Genomic DNA, 13,505 nt, shown 5'->3' on the forward strand with positions numbered 1-13,505 from the left:
CAAGAGCTTGCAATGCTATTGATCTATCTTTTGCATATGATTATGAAACATCTGTTCCTCATCTCTGCAAGTTCAAACCCACATCTGGCAGATTTTCTGGCGTTTTAGAGGACTCCCTCTGACAGACCTCTCGCTTCTGACCATGAATAGCCACTCGGTTCTGCTCCTTGACAGATCGACCCCTAGCCAATCACAACACTTGCAATTAATGATAAATTAATCTTGGAGACTCAGGAAGCAGCTCGACACGTTGCAAGCAGACCCAGTCACCTTACATATGTGGGCCTGCCTTCCTGCTCAGATCCCCTCCCTCCCAGCTCCCTCTCTCATCGTGGGCTGTTTCTGAATCTCTTGCCTCCTCTGACAGCTCGATTATGTTTGTTGCTATTCTTGTCGTCCTCTTCATTGCGTGGAATGTGTATATATCAGAGTTCTATATGTACAGGGGGGAGCTGCTGTTGCTTGCAGGCATATTAGCTCGCTGATGCCACTTAAGCCTCTAATAAAAGCCCCCGATGACATGGGCTATTACTCCAAACACGGTTATATAAACCCAAAAGGAATCCCCGAAAGAAGAATCCCAACATAGCTGCAGACATCTTTCACAGTTCAATTCTGCTATTGCTTGGAGACGGAAAAAGGTCAACATTTAGATACATTTTTGAATTGATTTGTTTCCAGATTGTGGCAGATGGATCCATGAAGGAATTTCTTTTTTTCCTCCATCTATGAGTTTTCTTTGAAAATTGACATGGAGCTCCAGAAATGTGGTTTAACTCAAAAAAAAGGACATCTTAGTATTTTTTGTGTGAAAAAAAGGCTTAAGATCAACAGTCCAGTGTACATAGAATATATGTACACAGATTAATCTGACCTGTGTGACATGGATAAAGTCAGCATTTAGACTATGAAGTGTATTTGCCACTTTTTCCATTTTCCTTTAGGTCATTTAGGTCAAAATAATCCTGATCTTCGCCTGCTGTGTCGATGGAGACAAATTCTCATGTCTGCACAGTTTGTGCCTAAATGTTACCATTTCCCCAATTAAATTAGCTTTAATTTGGAGGGGAAAAGGGGCTCCATCATAGCAGACTTTGTGGTATTTCTGGGCATTAATCTCAATTATATCCCCTGTCAATCAGGATTTTTTCAGAAGAAGCCAACATTACTGATTATAGTTGTTGCCATAAATCATCAGTTATATCCCTGAAAATTAGATATTCAATCATTTACAGAGCCACAGAAGCAAATGAGTATCAATAATTTGATCATCTCTAAATGTTTTCAAATACATTTTTTTTGCAAATAATTATAATAAATGATATATTTTAAAATATACATTTATGGAAACAAATCTAATCAGCTCTTTTGGCATCAACTGGCTGAACAAATCCCCGCAGGTTTCTTTTCCCCAGTGGCGACATTTTAAGATGCCAAAATGGGGAGTTTTGACTTGCAAATCCCAAATCTTCACCTATTTGCATAATGATCTGGTCACGTTTTCTATGCAAGATTCTGAAACAACGAAAATTTAGAGAGGAAAAAGGAAAAAGCAAAGACCACGACTTACAGATTTGAGAGGATGCAGCTCCTTTAAAGGGTTATAGACGAGGAGGAGAAAGAGTCTTTCCAGCTCCTGTGCTCCTCTTTAACGCAGCGTCGACACAAACTTTTCCTTTTGCATCCAGGTAAAATAAAGCCACAGTCAAACAGTAATTAAAAATAACAACTATAGAGGCGAGTTCGCGCACGTTTCCATCTTTTTTACGGATTTTAAACGGGTCTGGAAGAAGTTGATGCGCGGCAGGGAGCTGCAGCCGGTGCGCGCTCTGACAGTTGACTGCGCGTAATCCAAGATCATCGGGCAGACTCCGCTTTACGCGGTCCAGGCAGCGGAGTGTGGAGCCCCTCCTCGACTAACCTCTGCTGTGTGCGTGTATGTGCGTGTTCAGGGAGGTGGGGGCTGACACACACACACAAGGGTGAGAAACCTCTTCACAGCGGATTGGGTGGTTGTCTGGATACAGTGTTCCTATTTTGAAAACACTTTACATATAAATGAGGATTCACATTTGTTCCTTATGAAATTATAGTTGATGTTTTGTGTTATCTGCAGGTTATATGTTGTCTTTTATTAAGAACATTCAAGCAGCACAAGCAATTTCACTTTTTGCTGTGCCAGTTAGTTAACACGCTCTAAGTGAAAATTCTAAAATATATATAAATGATTATCAGATAATCTGTTTATTTTCTTGTCTAATTTGGATTCAAACTTAAAAATTGTGCCTTATCATGGGTAAAGCAATGAGGCTGTTACATTACAGGTCATTTTCTGTCTGATTTTTGTCTTTTTTTTAATTGGATTATTTTATTCGTTGATGAATCTTCAACTTTGCTGGCAGTTTTGGTATCATATGTGCAAATGTTCCCATTGGTGACTGGATGCTGCGCTGCTCTGCTTCATGCATGCTGCGCTTCTACTGTGTGATGTCTTCAGTTTTCTGGCTTCCTCCTCATAATAGTTGGGTTAACTCCAGCAGATTTTTTTGAAACCCCAGGAGAATGAAGGAGGTATAGAATACAAAATGAAAAATTGCAGCACATTGGCAATTTTTGCACTTTGTAATCAGTATTCAGGCATGGTATTTGATTTTTTTTAACATAGAATCAAATGAATATCAATAGTAATGTTTTAATTTCATCGTTTCATCTCTCTCTTTTTAGGAAAAAAATCCCATAGTCCTTTGGTGTTTGTGGTCAATGTTAAAGAAAGTCTTTTTGTTAGGCTTAGGCAACCAAATTAATAACTCCTGTTAGTAGAAGGTTTCACCCAACTGATGGAGACCAATCAACCAACCCAACAGAATTGATTTTTTAACCCCTTAATGCTTATTGAGGAAAATATGCATCAAGTCATTTCTGCTCCAAATTTACCAGCTACTTGAAAGCAAAAACACAAGTGATTTCTTTTGCTGGAAATAAATTCAGGCATCAAGGGGTTATTACTATGGATCTTTAGGTGTATTTTAATGAGTATTCCTAAAAAAATGGACCTTCCCTTTCAAAGCCTTTCTAACTTTGTTTTTGGCGTCATGGTTTGACTTTTAGCAAGCGGGATGCTAGAAACAGAAGACCTATGGGGAACCAGCTCCACAGGAAGCTCCTGTTGTTGTCTTTTATTCTGTAACTTTGTTTTTTCATTCTTAATTCCAACACAAACAGCTGTTTCTCCCAGATTCTCTGTCACTCTGGATTTGACAGTCATCGCTCTTCATCCCGCCCATGTTCACGCAGGCAAAAACACACCCGCAACGTTTCGGCGGGCTTGGCGTTGCATCTTTATAACACATTTTGTCATCATGAGCTCTCGTGTCCAAAGCCATGCCATCTCCCAAAAACAAGAGGTGTTCAAACTTGCAGTGAAGACAGGACAGGCACCTAGAGGAGAGGAGTGGACAAACACAATCTACTTGGGAATGTTAATAATCTTCTCCTTGGCTGCCACATGTTATTTGCTTGCTTGCACTTTCATGTAGGTTTGCTGCAGCCATTCCTAACCCTAACTTGAGCTTGTTGGTTTAGAGGAAGCACATTTTGCTTCCTCTGAAATGTCCTCCTGCTTTTTCCCCCCAAAGTGCACTAAAAACTCAGCACTGTACAAGAAATCTGTCCTGGCAGAATGCCCTCTTTCCCTGATTCACATGGATGGTGGGCTGGCGACTGAGCTGCGGTTAGTGGACACTTCCACGAAGAAAGCTCACCCAGCAGAGAATCCTGTCAGCTGTGCTGATGATGGATGGTGAAGAATGAATGAGGGAAAATGGAGCTGGAGAGACGCCTTTTTCACAGGACCCACCGTGCTCTGAACCTAGAGGATAATGATGTGAAAATAAAGACCCTGTGGACTCGGTGCCAGAGTCAATGCTTCATTTAAAAATAAAGGAAACATCCTTACATTGCGTTGTGCATGAGGGAACCCACTTTTAGGCCTCAGAAGCTGCAAAAAAAAAAAAGAATGGGAAGCTGAAAGCGTTGGTTGGACTTGTTAAAGTCTGTCTACTCCATTAAAGATTTTGTGACCAAAGGAATGCTTTAGCGGAAGGATACTTTGAGCAAAACTGAGCTCCCCGCTTGATAAAGCATATTGCATAAAATATGCTTTGGAGTTTTTTATTATAAATAAATAATTTTAAAAAAATCTAAATTGAAGTAGAATGACTGCAGTGGATTTGTATTTTACCTGTTTTAAATAAACAAAAGACTGTTAATAATCCAAAGTTATTGCAGTTTTATGTTTTTAAGTAATTTATTGGAATCTTTAAACCTTACAAGTAATAGAATTAAAAACTTTGCAGCTTGTTTCTAGTGCCCCCAAGTGGAATAAAAACCACAGTTAGGAGTTTCTAATGGATTTTGTTTTGCTGTCAGGTCAGGTATTGACATGAGGATCCGGCTAACACTGGAAAATATCTTAATTTTAATCAGTTCAGGTTTGAATTCAGATTTCTAAAGTCAGGAATTTGATGAAGGAGACTGACTTTGAGTTATCCTGCAAAGTCTGACATAAAAATCCATGTGCTTCTTTCCATTTTCTCCCATCTTGGTGCTTTAGTTGTGATTTGCATTTTAACTTTAAAAGTTAACATGGTGGTTTACTCTGTCTGTCTCCTGCAGTGGGGATCTGACTTATTCACAATTTTTATTAACTCTACCTGCTTTTGTTGGCCTCATATCCAAGCAAAATCATTTTCGTCAGTTTCATTACCACCATTTTTTTATACATACGTTTTTTTTTCTAAATCATACCACCAAAATGGGTCTTTTTTATATACTGTTTTGTATAAGAAATGACTAACTCTGCTTAATAACAATACTTACTTCTCTACTCTTGGTCTCTCTTTTGAGTCTCCAGTTTGTCAGCTGTGCTTAATGTAAAAAGAAGGAATTATTAGGCAGAAAATGTAGTCACGCTCATGCGTTTAGTTGCTGAGTCTGCAGAGAACTCCAGCACCTAAGCTCACTTTAAAGTCTTTGACTTTCGGGAAGTTGGTAATTGAAGCACACAGGCAAAGAGGGAAAAGAGCCACCTGCTCAGATTAAAATCATTTCTTTTTTTCCTTCCTTTTTCAATTCTTTTTAGCTCTGCCAGGAAAAGGGACAAATTATCACTTGACTTGACTTGGGGGGGAATTGGGCAACTGTATTTTCTCCTTCCGGCTAAAATCATTTTTAATCTTCCTGACCCTTGCTGGAAACAGATTGTGACACATTTGCTGTAGAGTGGAAGAGTCTAAGTTATTTAGAGCCCCTGAGTCATCTGCTGCAAAAGAGATGCTATTCTCCACCAACAAAAGCCCAGCTGTTACTGTAAGGGCTTGCATACAAAACTGTAATCCGGTGAAATATTCGTTTATTTTTTCAGTTATTTTTTGCCTGAGATAGGTCTCAGACCCTTTTTCTGAAAGGTAGAAATTCCTCTCAAAAATTCATTTTGTGCAGCACAGCCCACCCACAGCAGGGAGAACAGCAGGAGACCAGTGTTTGCCTTTTTTAAACGTCCACATACAACTCTCCCCCATCCCTTTCTGCTGGCATTTCACTGGAAACCAGATGGTGGATTTTAGCTGCGAAAGCTCTCACAAACACCTAAAACGTTTGACTTAGCTAAATAATTAAATGCAAATTGCCACAAATGATAATTTTTCTTATATAAACCTTTTTTACCCCTTGTGCTATCTTTGATGACCCCACCCTTACATTGACGTGTTCTCCCTACCATGACAAAGGTGGATAAAGGTGGAAAGATTTCATGTAATCCATGGACACCAGTGAAGATCACAAATCATTGAAGAAAAAAGGTTCAGAGCACTGTCTAGTGGGTCTAGATGACCCCACTCCCAATGTTAAAGTGCCTAGGATAGCACAAGTGTTAAACAGTGGAATCATCTAAATCTGCATCCCAAGGCACAACCATCTGCTAATGCCAGCGAGGAAGAGACTTTGCACTTCATGGAACATAAGGTGATGAATGTGGGGGAAACTGTGATGCCATGTCGGTGCGGCTGACAGCTTTTGCTCTGTATTTTAAACAGACTGACAGTGAAGAAATAAATCTGAAAATAGAGGTACGTGTTCAGCTCCTGTGGTCACATCTGCTGCAGGTTTTTTTTCCTTTTTTCTTCTTCAAAATGCTCAGAACAAAATGGCCAACCTTTTATTTTTAAAGAATAAAACCCTTTTTTCATATTTCATTTTTTCATGTTGACTAATTTGATATTTAACGTAAATTACCCTAAATTCCGGGAAAAATTACAATTTTAATGATTGGACACTATATTTCTAAACAGAAAAGGAAACTCTGGACCCATGAATCTGGCAGAAGGCAAAGGCAAATATGCCCAATGTCAATTTAACCCTAATTCCGTTACTGGAAAGGGAGTAATCATGAGAAAAAACAAAGCTGCCCAAATCTTTAAATGCCTTGGATCTGCTTGCATATAACATCACGATAATTTATCAAAAAGGATTTATCAAAGATAAAACAGATGTGATTAGGGTTTGTGCCCAAAAGAGATAACAGAAATGTGTTGATCACATACTTTTGCAATGAAACGTTCTATAGGGAAATGAAATGGCATAGCATACCTATCTATTTTGCAATTTCATGCATGACTTTGTTCATGTTCTAAGCAGAAATCCAAGTCAGATCCCTTTCAAGGTTCCTGATGATGTTGTATTTAATCCTACCACCAGAGGGCGGCTGAGCTATCTACCCCGCATTTACCTCACACTTGCACAATTATCATACAATAATCCATTTTTAAACAAGACTTAAATTGATACTCAATTGTGTTAACAAAAAAGGCATTCAAGTGTTAATCTGTGTGATATTGTGCAGCTATTAAAACTTTGGATTCCTTCACTAACTGCAAATCTTTTGCAATAATGATGAAATAGCAACTCGACTAAGTTGATGCTCTAACCTGCAGGAGCCACTAAACTGGAGGTAATGAATTAAAATGCATCAAAAAGTTGTAATAAGCTGCCCATCAAACCATTAATGCACGCAGATTTAAATTGTAAGATGGAGCAACAGCAATTATTTCTTGTTTTGCTTTCGAACTTAGGCAAAATTTCTTATTTTAGGCAACCGTTTGTGATGTTTCCATTTGGTTTCTGGTCGTATATCCTAAAAACAAGCTTTGCTTGTGGGTAAAAATCGGTTGTCAACATGCTACACAGTAAAAGCTAAATCTTAAAGAAAGTAAAAGTTGTTTTAAGAAAAAACTTTTAATGGCAAAATAATCTTAGTTAAAAGCAGCCGAACCAAAATGTTCCTGCCTGTTCATCTGTGAAACTTCCAGACCATGTGGCCTCAGAGAAGCTGGGATGTAAACACACTGAGAACATGACAGCCTCATTCATTCTGCTGTCAAAGAGTTGGTTTAACTCTATTCCTTGAAGGCTTAACCAGAAGCACTTTTCTTTTTCCTTCTATTTTTAGCCAGACCCAGTGGGTGAGTGGTTTCCTTTGATATCAGCCATAAATATTTATTGTCTGCAAAATCCCACAGCGCTTCATTTCTATTCTGAGAGATGGAACCTTTGTTCAGCTTTAGCAGTGTTAGGACGCTGAGAGCTTTTCATGAGCCATCTGACAGAAGTATTTGACCAACAAAACTACTATAAACTGCCAAATTCTTGTTGTAGTCTTGATGTTGAGATGGCATCTGTGGCTCTATTCAGCTTTCATTGCAAAAATGGAATCTTGAGAAAGTAAAAAGTTCCTTTTTTGAAGAAAATATAACTTTTTTTCTGTTTTGCCTCATTAAGATTTTTTTTCAACAGAACAATAATTTCAGTTTAAAAAAACATGTCTTGGTTACCGGAATTATTTTATTAAAATAAGAATTCTTTGTAAAAAAAAAAAAAATTCTCATCCCATTGGAAATTGGGCCTATTTAAAAAAAATCTCCCAACGGGGTAAGAATTTTTTACTTATTTCTAAGAGGCGTGTTTTTTCTGGATTGTATTTCTAATTAATTCAATTTTTTCTCAAATATTATGAGAAACTATTTATGAAAAGTCCTGACATACACTTTGTTTTTCAAAATCTGCATCTTACTGCCTTTTGACCAAAGATTAATGATGAAGCTGAGGTTACCTTATGCTCTTTTAGGATCACTTCTATGTAAGTTGAAGGCTACGCTGAAATAGGCTGGAGAGCATTAACTGATAAGGAAGGGAGCCAAAAGCATTAGAAGGGAACAAAGAGCTGCCTGGAGATAAGGTGAGAGCGAATGAGATAAAGGGAAAGAGACCAGACGAGCTTTTCTTTTTCTTTTTTAAAGGAAAAATAAGATAACTGATATTTCAATGCACACACTTTGCAGTCCTTGTCATGCTATACTCATTAGCGCAGGAAATCACAGGAAAAGCTGAATTGTTTTATTGTGAAAAAAGTTTTCTTTTTTTTTTTTTTACAAAATATGAATAAAAAAACAAAAGTGAAAACATTAGATTAGCAGGAACTAACATCCCTCATAATGCACAAAAAAATCTCCCTTTTAATGAAAAGTAAGGCATCAGTACAGTCATAAACGACCTTGTCAACATTTCAGCAATAATTCAATTCTTCAGTCGCATGCAGTGAAGGAGCGAGAACTCGTCACTTTCACGTCATTCTATCCACGAAAGGCCATGAAGCGAGTCTTTTTATTCCGTTTCATGAGACGATCCCTCCCTTTGAGTCCTGTGTGCTTTTTGGCTCCTGAAAGGAAATAGTGTAACAACAGATTAGCTGAAGTTGAACTTTAAGTGAAGGTTAAACTTCAGAGTAAAGCAAACAGTTCCTCCCAGAGACAGACTCCTATTTTAGTCATAACATCATTACTGGATGACTTTCCACCCTGATAGAGAAATCGTACTACACTGTTGTCTCCTCCTTATTCCTTTTGGCCAAATTGGAACCACTAAATAAGTTCTTGTCAGTTTAAAAGTTTTTGTGAAATATAAAAATCGCTCCTTTCGGCGTTTTTACCTTTAAGACAAACGTCCTCGCAGCTTTCACGCGACACAAAGTTGTTGCTGCTCCCTCCACAGCCTGAGTACGCAAACTCCTCACACGTCTTGGTTGCTTTGTTGTAGTAGAACCGCCTCATGGAGGCTGAACACTTTCCTTTGTCCAGAGGATCCAGACAGAGTATGGGAACAGCTGTGGAACCCACAAAAAGCAGGGTTAGCATGCTGCAGGTAAAACTTTCAGAAAAAGTGGGGGATCTGGCGTCCTACTGACATTTTTGTGGACTGCAGAAATCCATGCAAGATGTAAGATCTCTGAAGCGGTTGGAGTTTCCCCCGCAGCCTCCGTAAGAAAAGGGTTCACACTGCATGGTGCTCATGTTGAAGAAGTAGCTGGGAAAGAGGGCCCGGCAGTGACCCTCCTCCTTGGGGAACCTACAGATTTGTGGAACCTCTGTGAAGAAACATGAAAGCAAATGTTTAAAAAAATAAAATAAAATGCATATGAACCAAGGCAGGATATATACAAGGGAGGAACACATTCAACTAAGTGCAGAATGTGATGGCCAATTAAAGTTTACAATTAACTAAAGAAATAAAAATAATATTAAAAAAAAATAATAATACCAGGTTTTAAAAAAAACAGAAAAAATGAATAAAAGACAAAAAAAAAACATTAAAATTGACAGATGGACAAATAGACATAAAAAAAGATGAATGCAGCGTAAACAGGGAAAAAAACAGTGTATTATTTGTGACTGTCCCAAGCCTGGTAAATGCAGAGGGTAGCTTCAGCATTCAACATAAAACTTCAAATAGATCAGATGAGAAGACAGACATATGCACAGATGAACTGATGTGATGTTTTTTCTGTGCATTTTAGAGTCTCAGAGGGATGTGACACCCCAAACTCTTGGCACACCCCGATTTTCTCCCTGCACCCCAAAGTGGGGCTGGCTAAAATAAATAAATCCAGCAGTTTTGGATTGTAAAGTTGAATATGATCATCGCATTTCAGCAAGTAACACTCACTTGGGATCCTAAAACATGTTTTCTGACACTTTTGGAAACTCATGAAGTTGTTTGCGTTGCCATGACAGCCTCCATAGTAGAAAACCTCGCACTTCTGCGTGATCGTGTTGTAGAAATAGCGTTCGATTTGTCCTCTGCAGGGTCCTTCGTCCACGCGAAGAAGGCACGCGCCTGCAGTCAAAACAGACACGAGGATGTGAGAAGTAATACATGAACGCGCACCAAAGTCACTCTTCCTCGGTCAACACGTAGAAAATAACCCGTTCTTATGGGGGGTTTAACATTGTAAACCAACGAAAAGTGGTGTTAAACTGCTACCTTTAGGTACCAAAGACAGTCCGCCGGGTAACGAGGAGAAAAGTGCAAAAAGCGTCAACATCCCAAACTCCATAGTTGCGCGTGTTAGTCCCCGCGAGCGCTGTTCCTCTGTTCCTGCGGACACTTTCAGCTTTATAGCAGCGGTATCGCCACATTCAGGGGCGGGGATGCAGTGACTCACTTCCACTGAACGAGGAATCTCCTTACTCGATCTGATCCACCCTGCAGTGACATTAAAAGTCATGTTTATGTTGTAATTTTTGGAAGACAGTTGTGTGTGTGTTGATGTTGGTGGGGGGTGACTAACTTCATTTGTTCTGTTTCTAATGAATTTGGAGATGGAGGTGATGAAGAGGACACAGAGAGAGATCCAATACTGGATACATACTTTATGTCTGTTTTTCAAATAGTCTTTTGTTTTTTTACTGGCAAAATGATGATTTATCAGGTTAGAAATGCCAGGATTACAACGTCTTTTAGGTATTTGATTTAAACTAATGACTATAGTGGCTTATATTTACTTAAGAAACTCTTTCAAAAGTGTCTATTTGCTTTACTTTTTGTTTGTCTAATTGTTTTCTGCAAGTCAGTGAAATCCCCTAATGTTGCAATAAAAAAGATGGTCAGGGCTTATCAGTTTATTCAAATATCAAATAAAATATTTGAAATGACCAAATTTCTATTTACCGGTATTTAGTTATTGCAATGGTTAAGACAACAAATCGGATGTTGAGAGAAAAACACTAATTTCTAAATGTTTTTTTCTTCATTTTTTTACTTTGTTTACTCAAATGTGAATTAATTATTAATAATATTTATGTAGGCTTGACTGATTAATTCGTAAAAATTAATTATTTTGAGTGTTGGAACGTTCCAATACTCACCTATGGTCCTGAGCTCTGGGTCATGACCGAAAGAACAAGGTCCCCAATACAAGCGGCTGAAATGAGCTTCCTCCACAGGGTGGCTGGGCGCTCCCTTAGAGATAAGGGGAGAAGCTCGGTCACCCATGGAGAGCTTGGAGTAGAACCGCTTCTCCTCCACATCGAGAGGAGCCAGTTGAGGTGGCTCGAGCATCTAGTCCGGATGCCTCCCTGGGGAGGTGTTCCGGGCATGTCCCACTGGGCGGAGGCCCCGGCAAAGACCCAGGACACGCTGGAGAGACTATGTCTGTCGGCTGGTCTGGGAACGCCTCGGGGTCCCCCCAGAGGAGCTGGAGGAAGTGACTCGGGGGAGGGAAGTCTGGGCATCTCTGCTTAGACTGCTGCCCCCATGACCCGGTCCTGGACAAGCGGAGGAAGATGAATGGATGGATAATTATTTTGACTTTTATTTCAGGCAACGCTTCTCTTGCTCAAGTGTGATTTTGAGCCATACTCAACCTCTGGTCATGAAGGTTGTCAAAATTAATTTCGCCAAACTCATTGAAACATCTCATGAATGTCTTCAGTTTAAACCAGTGGAGTGGATGTCACTGGAAAAGTGCCATGCAGTCGTGTTTAGACAAATGATACACCTTCACCTTGACAGGTGGAAGCTAAATACAGATTAACCGTATTATCAAAATGACCTGTAAGGAAATGAGAAGCACAAAGCTTGAACCCATAGTTCATGACAGGAGACACATGTAATCAAAATTGCACTAATCCAGTTTGGGTCTTTGGAATCCATGTAAGGCTTTTTGATTTGTTTGAACCTTAAAGAAACCCAGAACAAACACACATCTTCATTCTGTCCCTCGATAGCATGCTTGGGATAATGGTATGATCATTCAGAGTACCCCGAATTAATCTGATTACCAGATTAGAATCAGTTTGTTTGGATTACTTTATAACCCGGATTGAAGGAAAGGACTGGGATTCTTCAGCAAGATTTCATTAGTGAAGGACCGCTAACGGTAACTAACCGTAAGTCCATTTTTTATTTGAGTGAAATTTAAGGTACTTTGAAATCTTTTGAAAAATGCAAAGAATATTTTCTCTTAAGAGTTAACTCTTTTAACAGAGGATGCCGGTCATCAATGTCGACGACCTCACAGACAAGGACAAGGCTTTAATGGAAGTAAACCAACTCAAACTGGAGGTTAAACTTGAAAGGTGGTTGGTAAGTTTTTGTATTTTTCTTTTGCTTTGTATTTTTTAACACGAATGGTGGAAATGTTTCATTTTCAAAACGACATATCAAGAATGTGAATAAAAATGACTTCACATGAACTTTCATTGCATCTATCCCATCATCTTTAGACATCTAAATGCTGTGAGGAAATGAAGGAATACATTCAGGAAAGAGTGGAAGAGGACACCCTTGTGAAAGGCATTTCAGAGGAGAAGAACCCCTTCAAAGAGAAAGGTGGCTGTGTCATCTGCTAGAACGGACCTGGGCTTCTCCTATCTCAGATTAGCAACCAAGGACATTCTCCCTCCTCTTCATAAATGGATTTGCAAGGAGATGACTAGATTGGATACAATTTATGAAACTGCACATGCTCCCATGTAAATGATCCCCATTTTCTCTACAGGTTTTTAGCCTTATAATTAAATTCTTCAGAAGAGTATTATAAATAACGGTTTGATTTGGTAAGATAACGCTTCCCTCTTGTGTGATGTACATAGCCTGAGCGAGTGGACCCCTGTCTTGCCTCACACACTGAAGCAACTCTCATTAAATGTGCATGTTTACAACTTATATTGTCTCTGGGATTCTTTCAGAGCTTTTAAACAATATTGTAGAAGAAACACAATGAAATCCAGCAGCTGGCATACTCAGAGTTTGAATAAAATTATACTTACAAGCCATAAAGTAAAAACACTAGGTACTTTTGTATGATTATTTTGCATTTTTCCTTTCAAAACTTCTCATTTAGTCTTTTCTGATGCTGTTTTATAAGATTCATAAAGTAAATGAGATTGCATGAACCAACAACATTTTCCTGATTTGTTCATTTTTATAGCAAATCTTGACAAAATAAATCAAATTATGAAACAAAGATCACTACTTTAGGAAAAATATAATTGCGTTTAAGTTTAAAAATTTTCATTGCCAAAATAAAGTATGCCTATGGACTCATTACAATATTTATAATTTGAAGTGTTATGTGAAATTATGTCACTATTTTTGTATGATTCTTTTTTGAT

At 38.7% G+C, this 13,505-nt stretch overlaps 2 protein-coding genes and 1 long non-coding RNA gene across 3 annotated transcripts in view; 1 reads left to right on the forward strand and 2 right to left on the reverse strand.

The window, feature by feature from the left end:
• calcr (calcitonin receptor) overlaps positions 1-1,906 on the reverse strand; it is a 62,663-nt gene extending 60,757 nt beyond the window's left edge. The window contains exon 1 of the mRNA XM_023959873.1: positions 1,571-1,906. The gene's annotated coding sequence lies outside the window, so the exon portion shown is untranslated. The remainder of the gene's footprint in view (positions 1-1,570) is intronic.
• Positions 1,907-8,463: 6,557 nt separating this feature from the next.
• On the reverse strand, positions 8,464-10,507 carry tfpi2 (tissue factor pathway inhibitor 2). The gene is made up of 5 exons (XM_004073825.3): positions 10,372-10,507; positions 10,054-10,224; positions 9,296-9,475; positions 9,041-9,214; positions 8,464-8,770 (listed from the first exon to the last, which is right to left on the reverse strand). The coding sequence occupies exons 1-5, from the start codon at positions 10,442-10,444 to the stop codon at positions 8,685-8,687; spliced, it is 684 nt and encodes a 227-aa protein (XP_004073873.1). The 5' UTR covers positions 10,445-10,507; the 3' UTR covers positions 8,464-8,684.
• A 1,724-nt stretch (positions 10,508-12,231) lies between these two features.
• Positions 12,232-13,056, forward strand: LOC101175174. Its single transcript, XR_002291163.1, has 3 exons — positions 12,232-12,278; positions 12,376-12,474; positions 12,615-13,056. It is a non-coding gene; the product is annotated as an uncharacterized LOC101175174 (long non-coding RNA).
• Positions 13,057-13,505: the final 449 nt, after the last annotated feature.

This window comes from Oryzias latipes, chromosome 11, assembly GCF_002234675.1.
Source record: "Oryzias latipes chromosome 11, ASM223467v1".
Lineage (NCBI taxonomy): Eukaryota > Metazoa > Chordata > Actinopteri > Beloniformes > Adrianichthyidae > Oryzias > Oryzias latipes.